The sequence below is a fragment of the Xyrauchen texanus genome, chromosome 16 (genome assembly GCF_025860055.1).
Source record: "Xyrauchen texanus isolate HMW12.3.18 chromosome 16, RBS_HiC_50CHRs, whole genome shotgun sequence".
Classification (NCBI taxonomy): domain Eukaryota; kingdom Metazoa; phylum Chordata; class Actinopteri; order Cypriniformes; family Catostomidae; genus Xyrauchen; species Xyrauchen texanus.
Window position 1 is genome coordinate 43346817 of NC_068291.1, and position 19305 is coordinate 43366121.

The window sequence follows — 19305 nt, forward strand, 5'->3', positions numbered from 1 at the left end:
ATATATTGTAATAACAATCATATTTCTATATTGTAATAACAATAAAATGTATATTATTAGAATCGATATTTTAGATCCATGTTTCAAAATGTTTCAAAAAATCTATTTGTGTTTTCAAGTCATGTCCTACAATTCAGTACTGAAGAAGTGTAAACGTCGGAATCATTTCTCAATTCAGTCAGAGATGCTTTTACGAGGTGCGAGAGAAACTGAAACCGAACCTGTATGATTAATTTCTTTATGGACACGCTAGATCTCCCTCGGGCATTTGGTGCAGTTTCAATAACAATCTAATTCTGATTTCGAGAAGTATCGCGATATATTGAATCGTGACATATGTATCGCATATGTATAGCATTGCGAAGTGGTTGTAGATACCCAACCCATATTAGATTTTTGTGGCATATTCGATTTTTGCGGTGAGTAAAAAACGAGAAAGTACCGTATCTCTTCACATCGCCAAAAATGCTCAATCACTGTCATCTAAACTGCGTCAAAAGTGAAGAGCGCTAAAACAATCAGGCTCTAAACAATGCAAACAGAGATACAAATAAAGCCATTAACGATTACAATTTATTCTTAGTGAACTCCCCCTGTTCACATGCTGGTCAAACATGCTGGGAAGATTTGCTCCTTTGGCACTGCAACTTTGCCGGTAAGGGATAGAGTCAGGCGTTTGGCGCTGTATAGACGTTTGGCCGCAGTATACAGACTGCTTGAGCCAGCGGCTAGAAAGCTCATATCCTCATGCAGCACACTCGGAAAGTGGCTTGAACGCCACTTTCATTCTAATGCAAATCCACAGTGCTTATTGAACGGAAGAGAGGGACTATTAGCTGTGATTTGTATTTGTATTCTATGAGAGCGGATGTGTGTTTTATCTGTACAGGCAGAGCGACATGTTCCCGTTCCACTTCAGTTTCTGTTGAAGCACTTTACTGGCCACCTCCTGCTTCACACTCACTGTCCATTTGCAGCTTTGTGTTCGACTCTCATGGGCCCAATATTTTGCCCTGATGGAGCTTTGCTATGAAAAATCAGTTACTTGACCTAACAGAGCCTCCGGTGACAATGTTGTGCTAGGAAATTGGCAAGATTCCGGCCAGATTCTCTAGTGTGCGTCTATTGTTGGTTTGAGCACTTTTTGGATGGGAGTTGTTTTCTAAACAATATTTGCATTATAATTATTGAGGTCAGCATGAAATCAAAATTGACCTTGTTTACATTCTAAATACTTGATGTTTTTGTGAAGGATTCATCAGTGCATGTTTATCTCCGTAATGTTTAATTTTGCAAAGCCCCTTCTGCAATAGTTTTGCATTCCCTCGCGATACTTTTATCCATCCCTTATGAAAACGAACAATGGTTTTAATACAGTAGCTATAGTTGAACTATAGTATTTGTAGGAAATACATAGTAACCACAAAATGTACTGTTGTTTTAGTACAATGACTATATTTCAACTAGAGTATTTACCATAGTAAAATACCAGTAAACCAGTAAAAACCATAACCACAAAATTTAATAGAGTATTTATATCTTAATAATAATAATAATAATAATAATAATACAGGAACACCCAAACTATGGTAATGCAAATCATAGTCATTCTATCGGGAAGACACGCAGGCTTGAGTGAAGTTTAAGATGCCATTTATTTGATAAATGTAAAACAGGAAGTAATGTCTCTCTCTTTAGCATAGGCCCCGTCCGGCAGTCCGAGGGAGTTGCACCCAGAACCGTCATGTCCTGCCGGATATAGGAGGCAGGGGCGAGGAGCCTACCCCCATGCGGGACAGGGCTCAACAGGTGGTGGTGGGGTGGTGGAGGTTGCCGTGTTAGCACACTGAAACAGCAATGTGATAGATTGTGAGCAGACTTATAAAGCAATGGCTTACATGCGATTGGCTGGGAATTACCCAGCTAATGATGTGATGATGTACAGCTGCTAGTCTTCCCGCTAGAACTACGCTGCACTTCCATTTCTGGCAAAAATAAGAGTATCATGGTTAAATTATTACTGTAGTAAAACAGTACAGTCACTTGTTTTACTACAAATACTACAGTTCAACCCTTGTTAGTGCAGTAAAACCGTGATTATTTTCGAAAGAGAGGAATAAAGGTATTTTGAGGGAACCCAAAATAATTGAGAGGAAATACAAAACGTATTGCGATGGAACGCAAAGCTTATTGCTAAGAAAGGCAAACTACTATAATTGGAATGCAAAATGTATCGCTAAGGAATGCAACTATTGAAATGGAACACAAAATTTGTTGCTAAGGAACACAACCTATTGTAACGAAATGGAAATATTGTTGCTAAGGAATGCAAAACTTATTAGCAAGGAAAACAAACTAATGTAATGGAACCGAAATGCTGTTGCTAAGTAACAAAAACAATAGAGATTGGTCAGAATACTTTTTAATAAAGAATGTAACCTATTGTGATGGAACACAAATATTATTGCCAATGAAGGCAAACTTGTTATGGAATGCAAAACTTATTTCTATGGAACACAACCTATTGCAATGGAACAGAAATGTTGTTGCTAAGGAACATAAACTATTAAGATGGAAAGCAAATCTTACGATGGAATGCAAAACGACTTGCTTATGAATACAAACTACTTGCTAAAGAACACAAGCTATTGCGATGGGTCGGGCAATACTTTTTAACCCTTCTATTATCTTTGGGTCAATTTGACCCCATTCAGTGTTTAACGTCTCTAAATATATGATTGACATATTTTATCTTATTTAATGGGGACAATTGGGTAAAAATTAAATTAACATGATGATATGTTTTCAATGTCCTGTACACATTTTGTATCGTCAGTGTTCTTTGGGGTCAAATTGACCCCAGGCTGTTTTAGCTGTATAAAATATAAGAAATATAAAAATTTTACATATACATTTGTTTTGGGTGTTTTGGATGATATTGAGGTCACTATAACATGCAATTTTATCATCTTCAAAAAACGTCCCTCTGTTTTAGGGCCCTAACATAACGATACCTGTAGTATTGCGAGAACCACCGATCACACGTTCACACGGGGGAGGGGAAAACATAATGCCCACGAGAACTTTGATAGTTCACCCAACATAGGGGAGGAGAAAACATAAAAGCTTGCACGGCAGGCTTCTAAACCATTTCTCTTGGTGCTCTATGGGCTATCTTTATGCTCTCTCAATTGAAAATGACCTCTAAGCAAAGGTTTTCTGTCAATGAGGTTTTGTCACAGTTCTTTGACAGTAAAAGTGACATAGTGGAGAATGTGTCTGAGATGGAGGATAATGTTGAGGAGGACCCTGATTATGAGGCATCCTCCCCTGATGACTCTTAGTGTTGACCCTCCTGTTGTCTCTTAACCACCAGCAGACACATTACCTTCCAAAAATGGGAAGTTATTATGGTCCCTCACCCCACTTGAATGACACGTTAGACTTAATGCGGCTAATGTCATCAAAATGGTTCCAGGCCCCTCCAGATAGGCTGTGAGCCATGTCCAAGATATAAAATCAGCATCTGAGCTCTTCATAGCACCAGCAATTGAAAAGCTTTTTCTAGTGTCCCGATTTACTCTGAAAAAAAGTAGTTTTGTCTCGTATTTTTGCATATATCGCCTATGCGGTTTTCTCAGTCATGTGAGTATTCAAATCAAATGTAGCTCAAGGATATGGCTTGTAAAACCAATATAATCACACCAAGCTATTTGAAGTACATGATTGGATTCATTATCCAATCACAATCCAAGTTGCTGTTGGAAGTGGTATTAGGGAGGCCAGCAGGGGGTGCTCACCCTACGGTCTGTGTGGGTCCTAATGCCCCAGTATAGTGACGGGGACACTATACTGTAAAAAGGTTGATGAGATGTTAAACCAAGGTCCTGACTCTCTGTGGTCATTAAAAATCCAATGGCTGAATTCCCCCCATTGGCCCCTATCTACCATGGCCTCGTATTAATCTCCATCCCTGAATTGGCTACATCACTCTACTCTCTCCTCTCCACCAATAGCTGGTGTGTGGTGGGCATTCTGGCGCACTACGGCCGCCGTCGCATAATCCATATGCTCTGTAAAGCGCTTTGAGTGCCTAGAAAAGCGCTATATAAATGTAAGGAATTATTATTATTATTATTAATCCCCTATCAATAGACGCCCAGTTAGTGAAATGATTGAAGAGTCCGTTTGAAAGAACACACAGACTAAATTGTGGCAGGAAAAATGTCAAGGAAGCGTGCATGTTCATTTAATGTGGATCTGAGTATTTTAAAGTGAGGTGTGAGATTTGTGGAGCTCGTTTTCCATCGCCCATGGAGGCTGCACGTTTCAAACACTGAAAAGTTTCCTCTATCACTTGGTATCACACAACAGGGGCGGCTGTGGCTCAGATGGTAGTGTGGGTCGGCTACCAATCGCAGGGTTGGTGGTTCGAATCCCAGCCCAGACGGCTCCACATGCCGAATTGTCCTTGGGCAAGACACTGAACCCCAAGTTGCTCCCAATGGCAGGCTAGCGCCTTGCATAGCAGCTCTGCCACCATTAGTGTGTGAATGTGAGTGTGGATGGGTGATTGGGACACAGTGTAAATTGGGACACACGCTTTGGTAACCTCTAAGGTTAATAATAAAGTGCTATATAAGTGCAGACCATTTAACTCAAAGTTTTGGATCTCTAAAAACAATCAAGTGTCCAGTTTCCATGGGAACTGCAAAGTAATCGAGATGAGGTTGCTCACCTGACATTACGGAGATCCCACAGCACCATCAGAGTGTCCACACGCAGGAACCTACAAAGACGTACAAACATAAACACATCAGATCAAACACTATGACTGCACTGGGACTAGTAGTTATTTACTGATGATACACTGTGCACTGCACTTTAATGCAATTGATCAATTTACCCTGAAAGTTTATAATGCACTTTATGTGACTTATGAATATTTTGAGCTGAATTCCCAACTGTAATATATACTTATACATTGAATTCAATCAAACTCTTCTCTTCTCTGTGGAAAGCATCTGTTGATATCTGTGTTTATCCACCGCTGTAAATCTGTTACTGTTGCATTCACTGCAGTATTATTGATCAACTGGCTTATTGATAACATTTTTAACCTTGAAGATTGTTCAAGAGAGTAAAACGAATCATTCTCTCATTCAGCGAATCACACGAAAACTTGTGCAGGTCACATTTCAAACCAAAATGAAAAGGAAAACATATATATATATATATATATATATATATATACACACATGTATTTTACAGAAACAAAATGAAGCCTATGTGCAGGATAAGGGTGTACTAGTTCAGTGATTCCATTGGTTGTTTTTAACCTTGTAGAAGCAAAGCTTTGATATTCTGAACAACCAATCCATCCTCCATATTCTCCTTCTCATTGCTTTATAAAGCTTCCTAATTTGTCCTGAGTGTAATTTCACAGCAATTGTTGCGTGGCAGAGAAGTTTTCTCCTGATGCTGAGATTATTATCTTGTCATTTAAAAAGGAAACTTCACTAGAATTCTTGGCACAGTCATTGTCAATATAAAAACTCCAAACATTATTTAATTTGTATGTTAATGCAGAAATTCAATTTGAATAATGTTGAGGGGCTCGGATAGGTTTGTATTATGATTAAAAACAACTACAACACAAGTAATAGAGGGCTTTTGGAGGCCAATACTGTTCAAAACCAATTCAAGGTTTCTTACATTCATGTTTAAAATATGAGATGTCCAAAATAACATAGAAAAGCCGTAAAAATATATTTTTTTGTGCTGTATTTGAAGAATCTGGCATGATCGTTCAGTAATCAGACTACACTGGTCACGCTGTTTATTTAGTGCAGTTGATTCAAAAGAACCAGTTCACATAAGTGATTCGTTCAGTAATCAGACTCCACTGGTCATGCTGGTTTCACACTGTAGATTCAGTAAGCGCTGGAGTTTAGTTGTGAAGCAGGAAACACTGACTGAGTATTTTAGGTGTTCCGTTCACATCAGCGGAAAAATGCACGTTTGAAATCTGTTAATGGAACCAAACGTCAAGAAAATAATTTGGCTCTGGTATTTCATGTATTTATTTATTTTTAAGGAACAGGTTCTGTTGAAAACATATATTAGTATAAATGGGCTACTGTGTGAAATGTAACCTTGACATGTTTTCGTGAAATTAATTTCATGACTATGACTGTATTTTTATTTTTCCTGTATTTTTGGAAAAAAGGTTTCTCACACTTATATGATCTCAAGCTAAACTAACTCAAAACACTCCCTGGAAATAGAGAAACATTTCATATTTCTATAGTGTTGATCCAAACATACAGAGCCAAATCAACAAGCAGTGAACCATATCAGTATTGTAATGAAAGCCCTGACGTGAGAGGCGGTCAAGTACTCCTGGACAATGAGTGTGCATCAGCGTTCGTAGACATCATTTAAAATCTGGACTTTGAGGGGCAGTTGCCCACAGTGGTATTTAAAAAAAAACATGCAACAGTGACACTTAACGCCACGCTTAAACACACAAACAAAACTAAATATCAAAACAACTCATCTGTAAACAAAGAGCTTTTCTCAGAACTGTCTTCACTTTTCTTAGTCATTTTTGACTAAGTGATATTTATTAGATATTTAAGTCTGTTCACCTCAAGTTCATGCAAATGTCCTAACAGAGTAACCACAGATCGCGTTCAGGATATCAACATGTTCCACAAACGGTTGGGGCAGTGTCACAAATTCACAACATTGTAACACTGTATCTATTTTTTCTTTTTTTTTCCTAGAAATGGCAGGTCACATACAGCATATTGATTACAGTAAAAATCCACCTATACCACACATGAGTCCATACATGGGGTCCAAATTTGAGGTAATTTTCTGTAATGGTCATAATAACACATGATTGATAAATGACATCTAATGTCAGACATTACCATTACTTCAGATTTCAGAGGACGAGCAAAACATCAGCTTCAACTCGTGATTGAGTGGGCCGGGCTCGTTATTGCTCGCGAATAAATAAGTACAATTTATTATGCATTAAATTTACTTGAACATATAATACATAAAAAAAAAATGCTAAGAGATTCTTTACCGACAAAGTAGCAATTGCCACTTTAAATGGTCACATTTAATACTTATGTTTAATTTTTGTTCAAGGTCAAGAAATCAAAGTTTTTGTAATATCTGTACAATAAGTGAAAGGATGGTATTTAGGGTACCCCCCTCACCCCCATTGCAGGGGTACAATGCATCCCACAAAACATTGTTTTTTCTCAAGTGGGGCGAATAGACATGTTCTGAATAATGTGAGCTCACGTTGACTGATCTAATAACAATAGAGGTTAATTTATTGGCCCATTAATATTCAATAAAAATATTTTTTTTTTCAATCTTGATACACTATGTGGCCAGGGAAAAAAAACATATGGGCCTTTAACCCCATTGTACCCTACCAAATGTGTAATGATGCAGACATGGTGGAACAAAAAAAGACAGTAGCGCCATCTGGTGGACATTGTGTAAATTACTTGCATTTTCTGTGAAGTGCTTGTTGTGTTCAGTGATTAAGTGACTTAAACAAGTCACTAGGGTAGAGCTTTTTAAGTCATTTTTTTTAATTGATTAATTTAACACATAACACAATTCAAATGAAAACTTCCACCATCACCCCTGTCCCCAAAAAGTAATCTGTAACCTGCCACAATGACTTGCCTATGGTCATGAAGTGCTTCCAGTGGCTGGTTATGACTCGCATCAAGGCTGTCATCCCACCCACTCTGGACCCCTTACAGTTTGCCTACAGATGGAACCGCTCCACCGCAGATGCAATATCATATGTCACCCACCTGGCACTCAATACACCTACGTCAAAATGCTGTTCATTGACTTTAGTTCCTCATTCAACACCATCATCCCACAGACACTCACCAGCAAACTCTCCACACTTGGATCCTGGACATTCTGATGAACAGATCTCAGGCCATGTAAAGCTGTGTTCTCAGTCCACTCCTCTTCACGCTGCTCACCCTTGACTGTGTCGCCAGGAACCAGAACAATCAAGTTTGCTGATGACACAACAGTGGTGGGGTTCTTGAAGAGGTGAGAGAACTTGAACTGTGGTTCCGAGACGACAACATGTCCCCTAAGACAAAGACAAAGGAGATGATTGTTGACTTCAGAGAGTCTCCTGTGAACCCCTCCCCTCTGCATGTCAACGACGCGGAGGTGGAAATGATCCAAACCTTTAAATTCCTCAGGGTCCACATTACTGAGGACTTCACCTGGAGTCAGAACACCGCGTCCTTAGTGAAGAGAGCCCAACAACGGCTCCACTTCCTTAGGAGACTAAGAAGGCATGTATGTGCAAACACCATCCTGACGAACTCCTACAGGTGTGTGGTGGAAAGCATCCTGACCAGTAACATCACTGTGTGATTTGAAAGCTGCTCTGCTGCTTTCAGGAAGGCCCTAAAGAGGGTGAAGACTGCTCAGAACATCACCGGGTCCAGTCTTCCCTCCGTGATGGACATCCACACAGTGCGGAGCTTGAGGAGAGAAACAAAGATTGTGAAGGACAGCTCTCATCCCTCCACTGGACCGTACAATCACTAGTATACAATCAATAGTGTAAATAGTGTAATAGTAAAGCTGAATGAGTACTCGATTAATCGATTAATCATGCACAATAATCGTGAGCGTCCCTACAAACCACCACAAAGAAAAAACAACAACATAAAACTTTGCTGTGTAGTCAATTAGTTCATGCTTTTATCCAAAGTGACTAACAGTTCATTTATTCAAGTTTCAGTCCCCCCAGTGGATACAATGACACCCGGGACGGAGAGGTTTGGCGACCTTGGTATGCGCACATATTAAGTTTGTACATTTGTACAGAGATTATCTCACCTCTAAAGAACTAAAATGTGCCAAAAAATGAACATAAAAATTACTTAAACAGCAATTGTGAGTGGCTGGCCAATGGCTGGCCAGTTTTTGGTCTATGGTTGCCACGGCCACCCCTGGCCACCCCCTAGCTCTGCCACTGAGTGGAACAGCAGCCTCTTACTTTAATTCATTTCACCATGTCTATGCTCCAACTCACTCTCTGTGGTCCCATCATGTGGAGGCTCAAAGTCTATTTCACAATCTTTCACTTTCTCTGATCCACTGTGGTGGAATGAACTTCCAACCTGCTGATACCATCTCAACATTCAAGAACCAGCTGAAAACACATCTGTTCCTCAAGCACTTAACCAATCCATACTAATTGCACTTCTATCAGGAAGACTTGCAGACTTGAGTGAAATTAAGATGACATTTATTGGATGACTATAACACAGAAATGTAATGTCTGTCTTTGGCGTAGGCCCCGTCTGGCAGTCTGAAGAAGTTGTACTCTGAACCGTCATATCCTGCAGGAGATAGAAGGCAGGGGCGAGGAGCCTACCACCCTGCAGGATGGGACTTTTTTATTGTCGTTCAACCATATACAGTTAGTACAGTACAAAGTGAAATGAGACAACATTCCTCCCGGACCATGGTGCTACATAAAACAACATAGGACAAACAGAGAACCACATTAGACTACATAGACTAAATAACACCTAAATAAAGTGCACGTGCAAACTAGTGCAAAAAGATGACAGTTTCTAAAAATGCCAAATGTAAACATAACGTACTATGAGATAGTGTTCTATGGACATAGCAGTTATTGAGGTAGCAGACAGTTATAAAGTGACAGTAATTAAAGTGCAACTCAGGACACGTGTGTGTGTGTGTGTGTGTGTGTCAGTCCAGTCTCTGAGTATTGAGGAGTCTGATGGCTTTGGGGAAGAAGCTGTTACACAGTCTGGCCGTGAGGGCCCGAATGCTTCGGTACCTCTTGCCAGATGGCAGAAGGGTGAAGAGTTTGTGTGAGGGGTGAGTGGGGTCATCCACAATGCTGGTTGCTTTGCGGATGCAGTGTTTTTTGTAAATGTCTTTGATGGAGGGAAGAGAGACCCCGATGATTTTCTCAGCTGTCCTCACTATCCTCTGCAGGGCTATCCTCTATAGAATGTAGTGAGGATGGGGTGTGTGAGATGTGCTTTCCTCAGCCTTCGAAGACAGTAGAGACGCTGCTGGGCTTTCTTGGTAATAGAGCTGGTGTTGAGGGACCAGGTGAGATTCTCCACCAGGTGAAAACCAAGGAATTTGGTGCTCTTGACGATCTCCACAGAGGAGCCGTCGATGTTCAGCGGAGAGTGGTCACTCTGTGCTCTCCTAAAGTCAACAACCATCTCTTTTGTTTTGTCGAAATTGTTGGCTCTACAACAGTCTGTTAGCCTCTGCACCTCCTCTCTGTATGCTGACTCGTTGTTATTGCTGATGAGACCCACCACGGTCGTGTCATCAGTGAACTTAATGATGTGGTTCGAGCTGGGCAATGCTGCACAGTTATGAGTCATCAGAGTGAACAGCAGTGGACTGAGCACACAGCCCTGGGGGGCCCCAGTCCTCAGTGTGGTGGTGGTGGAGGAGATGCTGTTACCGATCCGGACTGACTGAGGTCTCCCAGTCAGGAAGTCCAGGATCCAGTTGCAGAGGGAGGTGTCCAGGCCCAGCAGGTTCAGCTTTCCAATCAGGTGCTGAGGAATGATTGTGTTGAATGCTGAGCTGAAGTCTATGAATTGCATTTGAACGTATGAGTCCTTTTTATCTAGGTGGGTGAGGGCCAGATGGAGGGTGGTGGCAATGGCATCGTCTGTTGAACGGTTTGAACGATACGCGAACTGCAGTGGGTCTAGTGAGGGGGGGCAGCTGGGTCTTAATGTGCCTCATGATGAGCCTCTCGAAGCACTTCATGATGATGGGTGTGAGTGCGACGGGACGGTAGTCGTTGAGGCAGGACACTGAAGACTTCTTTGGCATGGGGATGATGGTGGTGGCCTTGAAGCACGTTGGAACGACGGCGCTGCTCAGAGAGATGTTGGTAAGAACATCTGCCAGCTGGTCTGCACATCCTCTGAGCACTCTGCCAGGAATGTTGTCTGGTCAAGCAGCCTTCCATGGGTTGACTCTATGTAGAGTTTTCCTCACATCAGCCGTGGTAAGACAGAGCACCTGGTCGTTGGGAGGAGGGGTGGACTTCCTCACCACCACGTCGTTCCGTGCTTCAAACCGAGCGTAGAAGTCGTTCAGCGCATCTGGAAGGGAGTCATCGTTGTCACAGGCAACTGATGTTGTCCTGTAGTTGGTGATGACCTGGATGCCCTGCCACATGCGCCGCGTGTCGCCGATGTCCTGGAAATGACTGTGGATTCTTTGGGCGTGTGCGCGCTTTGCCTCTCTGATGGCCTGGGACAGTTTGGTCCTCGCTATTCTTAGGGCAGCCTTGTCGCCTGCTCTGAAGGCATAGTCTCGGGTCCTCAGCAGCGCACGCACCTCCACAGTCATTCATGGCTTCACGTGGTGATGGACTTGGAGAAGGTGACATCATTAATGCACTTGCTGATGTAGCTGGTCACTGTTGCTGTGTATTCCTCCAAGTTGGTAGAGTCGCCATATGTTGCAGCCTTCCTGAACATGTGCCAGTCAGTACACTCAAAACAGTCCTGAAGAGCAGAGATGGCTCCTGCTTGAGAGCCTGGCATTACAACACTGTAGATATTGTTGAACTTTGATGAAATTGCTTGCTATGTACCTCATTTGTAAGTCACTTTGGATAAAAGCATCTGCTAAAGGACTAAATGTAAATGTAAATATTCCTTTAAGGTAAAGTTCCTTGATCAAGAACCCAGTACTGATCAAGTGTGCCGCACAAGCCCTCAAAAGTGAAGCTAAAACGTCTCGATCGCCCCCCGGTGACTGGTCCTAGTATAGGTCATAAACCCCGCCTCCTCATGTTATTCAACGGGACGTGAGACCAACTAAACAATGAAATTACACTTCACATATCTTTTTTCCAAAGATAGTTTCTGTCATTTACTGTCATTTCTATCACGTTGATGTCATTTCAAGTGTTTGTTTTCAAAATAAGTTTGTTTTTAGTTATTTGATGCTATAAAAACGCTGCTGTGACATCATGATTGACAGCTGTGATTGACAGGTTCTCTGAGCGAAGTAGTCACTGAAGCACCAACGGACATTTTTTCAGGATCTTCGGAGGACTGAGGAGATTGGAGCTTTAAATTTAATATCTAAATTTCTATAATGAATTATTTCACACCGTCATAAGTCAAAAGTCAAAAGTGCAGGGGCGTGTGCTTGCGATTGATTCAGCGAGAGTGAGGGCGGGGCCTTGATTTCGCAGCTTTACTTCCTGCTCACTACTGCGCAGGTCTGGTCCCGAAATCGCAACTGCGCAGACTCAAGTCCCAAGATGTCAGCGCCATATCGGGACACTGTCGGCTTCAGTTCTCACCAATGGAAAAGAGCGAAGGGGCGTCGTCCATCTTTTTTTACAGTCTATGGTACTGATGATGAAAGTTTCAAACCTGGAACCTCAGTTACCAACCTAGATCTTCAACCATTAGGCTACACAATCTTACAAAAACCTCAAAACTTTAACAAGCATGTTAACTTCAACTCCTTTAGTACTTAAATGACATTTGGAAAGTGTTTCGAGTCACTAAAAGGCATCCAACAATGTGTCGCTGTCTGCGGTGCTGAATCACCAGCAAATTACCATCTCAAAGTTTTGTTAAACAATCAATAAAAAATACAAAAAACATCATTTTTATCACTGTTAGCCGATACACATTTCATTATATATTATTTAGAGGGAGAAATTGTTAATAAATTGCTAATTATATGCCAATATATAGTTGAAAATGTAAAACACGGTCTACTATTATTTAAATATCTTAAATCACTGCTTTCTTTGATTCAGTGAGTGAATTGCACCAGAAGAGTGTGTTATTAAATGTGTTCAATTGTCGACATCTGCTGTCGGAAGATCACAGAGCATCATCATGGACCGCAGCATCCCCACCCTCAACCATCCCCTCCGGGAACGAAAATATACATCTCTTAGCATTCCCAATCTGGAACTGTAAACCCGCGCCAAAGGACACAGTTTCACTGAAATATTCCGTATTGTTGTTTATTTATGGCGTCAAAAGCACGTTAAGGAGTTATGGCGGCTAATCAAAGCCTTTGTGAATCTGAATGCACGCGACTTGAAGACATATCGGGAAGGTTTTCAATGCATGCCTTTTATGTTGTTATTATAGATAGACCCTATCTAAATAGTGTTGATCTTTAATAGTCATCTGAGAGATGCATTAGTGTGCATATGCCGCACAAACTGCTTAATCAAAACAGCAGGTGTTGCCGCAAACAGGATTAAGCGATGAAGTTCAATTTCAAAATGCATGGCGGAATGGACCGATGCAACTGATGTGAAAACGCTGATTGCATTGGTTGGCGTTTTTCATTCGTTACTCGACGTTGAATTGTCTGGGAATAATTTGAGGTGATCCACACCCCGTCATTGTTGCAGCCATGTCCCCTCCAGCATCCGCTGCGACAGCCAGTGAGAGCAGCACCACCACTGTTTTCGAAGACGACACGGACAGCCCTCGAGAGGAGGTATTCGATAATTGCCTCTTTTTATTTTGCATTCATGATGAATCGGAATAGCGCGTGATAAGTGAAATGAAACAAACATCCCACTATGCGTAAATATGGCCATGCATTTGCACAACATGGGAGCATGTGTGTCTGTATGCATTACTGCTGTAGCTGCATGCATGAGTGAGATTGAATTTCATATTGAACAACAGATGGTCACTTCGAGATCAAAACCAGTCTTTGCTATTTTACCCAATGAAGGAAACATCAAGTAGAGCCAATCAAATTCACCTATGCATAACAAACGCATGCAATAACAATAACACATTACACATTGCATAATTCAAATGAATGCACAGATTATACAAAAGTATATTCAATGTGGATGCCGCGGGTGTGAGCTTTTGACGGTACAGTCTGAGAACGAAATCGCGGTTGGTTTTACAATTATTTGCACATTTTCTTATTAAGCAACTGATGCAAAAAAAAAAATGTAATAAATAAATGCATATCATATAACAATTGTCAAGTGGACGTATTTCTGGGGATATGTGGATGCTAAGGGAAGCCCTATAATAGGAAAACTGATAAACACACACACACACACACACACACACACACACACACACACACACACACACACACACACACACAAACACAAACACAAACACACAAACAGACACACGCACACAGACAGACACACACAAGATGGTGATTTGATGGTGAACAGCCAACACAGACAGACAGACACACACACACACACACACAGATAGACAGACAGAAACACACACACACACACACACACACACACACACACACAGACAGACAAGCACAAGATGGTGATTTGATGGTGAACAGCCAACACACACACACACACGACAGACAGACACAGACAGACAGACATACAGACAGACACACAAACACACAGACAGACAGACACATACACACCCACACACACACAGACAGACAGACACACACACATACACACACAGACACACATGCTTACATACATACACACACACACACACACACACACACACACGCATACACAGACACACACACAGACACACACGCATACATACACACACAGACACACACACAAACACACATGCTTACATATATACACACACACACAGACACACACACACACACACAGACAGACAGACAGACAGACACAAACACAGACACACACGCATACATACACACACAGACACACACACAAACACACATGCTTACATATATACACACACACACAGACACACACAAAAACACACATACAGACAGACAGACTCAGACACACGCACACAGAGACACATAAACACACAGACACGCACACACACATGCACACACACACATACACACACACACGCGCGCAAGCACACACACATACACACAAAATAGGAGGTAATAAAAGACACTCCAACACTGTTTATGCGCATCACAAGCTCAGTGATGTGCTGAAGTGTAAACAGAGTGCTTCAAAAGGACGTAAAAATAAGATTATTTCGTGTGCGCAACATATAGTTCACAGCATTCAAAAGTTTTTTCTTCTGCATCAGTTTATTAAAGCAATCCATTGTCTGTCAGACACCCCAACATAAAGAATCCGCAACAGACTCTGAATTCTGAGTATGCATGATAACGGGAACATTGCTAACAGCAGGCAATTTAAAGTCCGATCATGACTAAAATTGACATTTATTGTTTAATGCGGTGAATTTGTACAGACGCAATGCTTTAAATAATGAGGATGATTTAAGACGCAACTTTACTCGCTGATAGTAACTACATGCAATGCACTGCATGTTGTCAGCACGCTTACACAATACAAAAAAGTGGCAGCTTTAATTCAACACAGCTAAAAATATTAAAATGACTAGTTTCTTATTGGATGACTAGTGGACAGAGGCAGAGCTAGGGGGTGGCCTGGGGTGGCTGTGGCCACCATGGACCGAACCCAACTCGTAATTGCCGTATTAACATGTAGTTGCATTACATTTGGATCTTCGATGTTGGCTCCACTGTTACCAAATCACCCCTTTGTTCTTTTCTAACCAAGTTTCTTTCCCTTTGTTCTCTTTTTGTGGTGAATGAGCAGCAGAGGCCTGTGAAGCAGTCCCTGAGCAAGTCCATGTGCAGGGAAGTGTTCTGGAAATGCCTGCTGTTATCCATGCTCATGTATGGATGCATGGGAGCCATGGTGTGGTGCCATGTCACCAAGGTCACCCGGTTGACGTTTGACAGTGCCTACAAAGGGAAGTCCATGATGTACCATGACAGTCCCTGCTCTGACGGCTACATCTACATTCCATTGGCCTTCCTCATCATGCTTTACTTTGTTTATCTGGTGGAGTGCTGGCACTGCCATGCTAGAAACGAGCTTCAGTACAAGGTGAACGTGGAGGGAATTTATGAAAGAGTCCAGAGAATGCAGCAAGCCAAGCCTTGTATCTGGTGGAAGGCCATTAGCTACCACTACGTGCGACGTACGCGCCAAGTTACACGGTACCGCAATGGAGACGCCTACACCACCACGCAAGTGTATCACGAGAGAGTGAACACGCACGTGGCTGAGGCAGAGTATGATTATGGACACTGTGGCATCAAGGATGTCTCCAAGCAGCTAGCTGGTCTGGAAAAGTCAGCCATCACCAAACTGAGGTTCACTAAGTGCTTTAGCTTTGCCAACGTGGAGTCTGAAAATTCCTACTTGACCCAACGCGCAAGGTTCTTCACCGATAACGAAGGTCTGGACGATTACATGGAGGCCCGGGAGGGGATGCACCTAAAAAACATAGACTTCAAAGAGTACATGATTGCCTTTTCCAACCCGGACCACCATCCCTGGTACATCTCCAACTATGTCTTCTGGACGGCTTCCTTTCTGACTTTGTCCTGGCCCTTACGGGTGCTGACGGAGTACCGCACGGCTTACGTCCACTACCGTGTGGAGAAGCTCTTTGGTGCAGACTACATCCCTGTGACACCATGCGACGAGAGACCCTACTGCAGACGCATCCCGAGGGTCAACACCATAGATAGCACTGAACTGGAATGGCATATTCGTTCAAACCAACAGCTGGTGCCCAGTTACTCCGAGGCAGGCTTGATGGATCTGGCACAGCGTTCGGGAGGCGTCAGGCAGAACTGCGAGCGCTGCCATCGTGCCATCAGCAGCTCGTCCGTATTCTCCCGCAGTGCCCTCAGCATCTGCAATGGCAGTCCACGGATCCCCTTCAGCGGAAGTCGCTTCTCACTGGGCAGGCTGTATGGCTCCCGCCGCAGCTGTTTTTGGAGAAGCGGAAGCTTGGATGAACCCGAGAGCCCCAGCGAAAACACACAATGCCTGTCGGGACGGATCACCACTGATGAGGAAGACCCACCGCCCTACCAGGATGCGCTGTACTTCCCGGTGCTTATTGTCCACTGTAGTGAAAGCTGCCCCAACCACCGGTCCTTCCATAGGAATAGTTCGTGCGTAGAAACATCTTTATGATTGATCCGTAACGGGTGATTCTCATGAAACCTGTCAAGAAAATGTCCCGACCTATTCACTCCAAAATTAAAAAGAAACAAACAAGTTATTCTGTTTTGCATATAGAAATTGAAGCACATTTTTAAAGGCTATTAAGATTTTTTACATTGTGTCATTATTTTGATGACAGTACCCCCAATTTTCATTACATGGAAAAAGTTTTTTTATTATATTTTCATTACCACAAAATAAAAAAATAAAATACTTTACTAATATATTATAATATAAATATAAAATACTAATATATATATATATATATATTAGGACTGTCAATCGTTTACAGTTTTTTATCAAATTAATTACATGGTGTCCTGATTAATTAATCGCATTTAATCGCATATACAAATATTGTATAACAATAATTCAATATATAATGATGAAATAATGATACATAGTTATCTTTAAATATTTAAAAATTATATATATAAAATATTCAGATAATTAAAATGCGTTACATTCTTGTGGCAGAAGAGTTAATCATTGATAAGACAGAATGTGGCTTTAGAATACAATGTATTGTTTACTACCATATTATTGATCATAAGTCAATCATTGACACACAGTTCACAGCAATCCATTACACAAGTGAATTTATCAATCAGAGATTTATTATGAGGGCTTGTTTAAGGACACCTGCGTCAGACATGCTCGTGTAGCGTCTCGGTGTTGCGTCATAAACATACATGTTTAGGTCACTGTGTCAAGTTAAATATAGTTTAATACTTTAAACACATCTTGAGATCTCTTAGATCACATTCACGCTCCTTCAAGTGTTTTGAACGCAAGAACGTAACGCATGTTTGTGTTGTTCTGCTGAAGGTTGTTTTCTTCACTGTATAAACTGTGTGTTGCTCATACAGCTGAAGTTTCACTTACTGCCCTCTGGAGTAAACAGGTGGTACTACAAGCTTACATTTCTCAGGAATCTTCCTTATTATGGTTCCGGGGGCGATTAATTGCGTAAATATTTTTTTTACGCAATTAATTAACGCGTTAAATCGACAGCCCTAATATATATATATATATATATATATATATATATATATATATATATATATATATATATTATTATAATTTTATTATTTTTTTTTACACATATAGTATTGTAGATTGGGCTGTGTAAAAAATAAATAAACAAAAAACTAATTTTTTAAAACTCTCATTTTTGCACTGCTAGCCTCATCAAATAGCAAAATTGCAAAAAATGAATATAGTTTTCAAACATCTTTCTGAATATGCCCCCCATCTGTAACAAACGGATAGTCCAGCCGCCAACTCACACCATTGGTCGAGGCATTGTAGTTGTGTCGGTATAGATGGGTCACCCAAACAGAGGAATTTTTATATCACCACAGAGACACAGTGTTTACAGTTTAGATGGGATTAAAACTTAATCGCTACATTTGTCTCATTTTAACAAACCAATTCAAATACTTTTGTTACATTTCATTACTTTTAAAATCTCTGAATGTTAAACACGTATGTAAAAAAACACTGTTTTCTAATTGCTATCTTTGTCCTATTGTTTTTATTTGTGGTGGACTGTTTAATCATCTTAAATAATTACTTAATAACTTGAAACAATAATTACTTAAATGAGTTAGTATTTTTTGGTGGTATCGAATTTGATATTGAGAATTGTCAAATTGCTTTTATACGCAAGCAAAATAAAGACTCCCACTTTATAACTAAATTAATCCGAATATAATCGACATTGGAATGAATTCAAGAGCTATAGCGAAACCCAGCGCTTATAGAAGTACTGCCTTGGTACTTACTTTCATTTTTAAAATGTGATATTTGCCGATTTTAATTTAAAACATAATTTTTTAATACAGTAAAAAGATGCTCGTGTTACTGTAATGAGAACATGAGATCATTGAAAACAATGTGAATAGTTAAAGTAAACGTCTGGAAGCGTTATGGTAATGAGCAACCATATTTTAACCCTATCCATAGTAAAACCATAATAATAATACAGGAATAGGACAACTACGGTAATAAATATCATAATTTTGTGGTTATTCGTATTTTTATTGTAACGCCTCCTGACATTGTTTACAACTATTCACATTGTTTTCAATGATGGTGCTCATTACAGTAACACAGGCACCTTTTTTACTGTATTAAACAAAAAGATGCTGTTGCGCAATGATTAAAGCAAAGTATTTGTACAAAAACCATAGCAACCACAAGAATTACCATGGTTA

At 40.9% G+C, this 19305-nt stretch overlaps 1 protein-coding gene across 1 annotated transcript; it reads left to right on the forward strand.

Annotated features, from left to right (window-relative positions):
* Positions 1–12996: 12996 nt before the first annotated feature.
* tmem151bb (transmembrane protein 151Bb) lies at positions 12997–17267 on the forward strand. The gene is made up of 2 exons (XM_052146164.1): positions 12997–13578; positions 15659–17267. The coding sequence occupies exons 1-2, from the start codon at positions 13492–13494 to the stop codon at positions 17054–17056; spliced, it is 1485 nt and encodes a 494-aa protein (XP_052002124.1). The 5' UTR covers positions 12997–13491; the 3' UTR covers positions 17057–17267.
* Positions 17268–19305: the final 2038 nt, after the last annotated feature.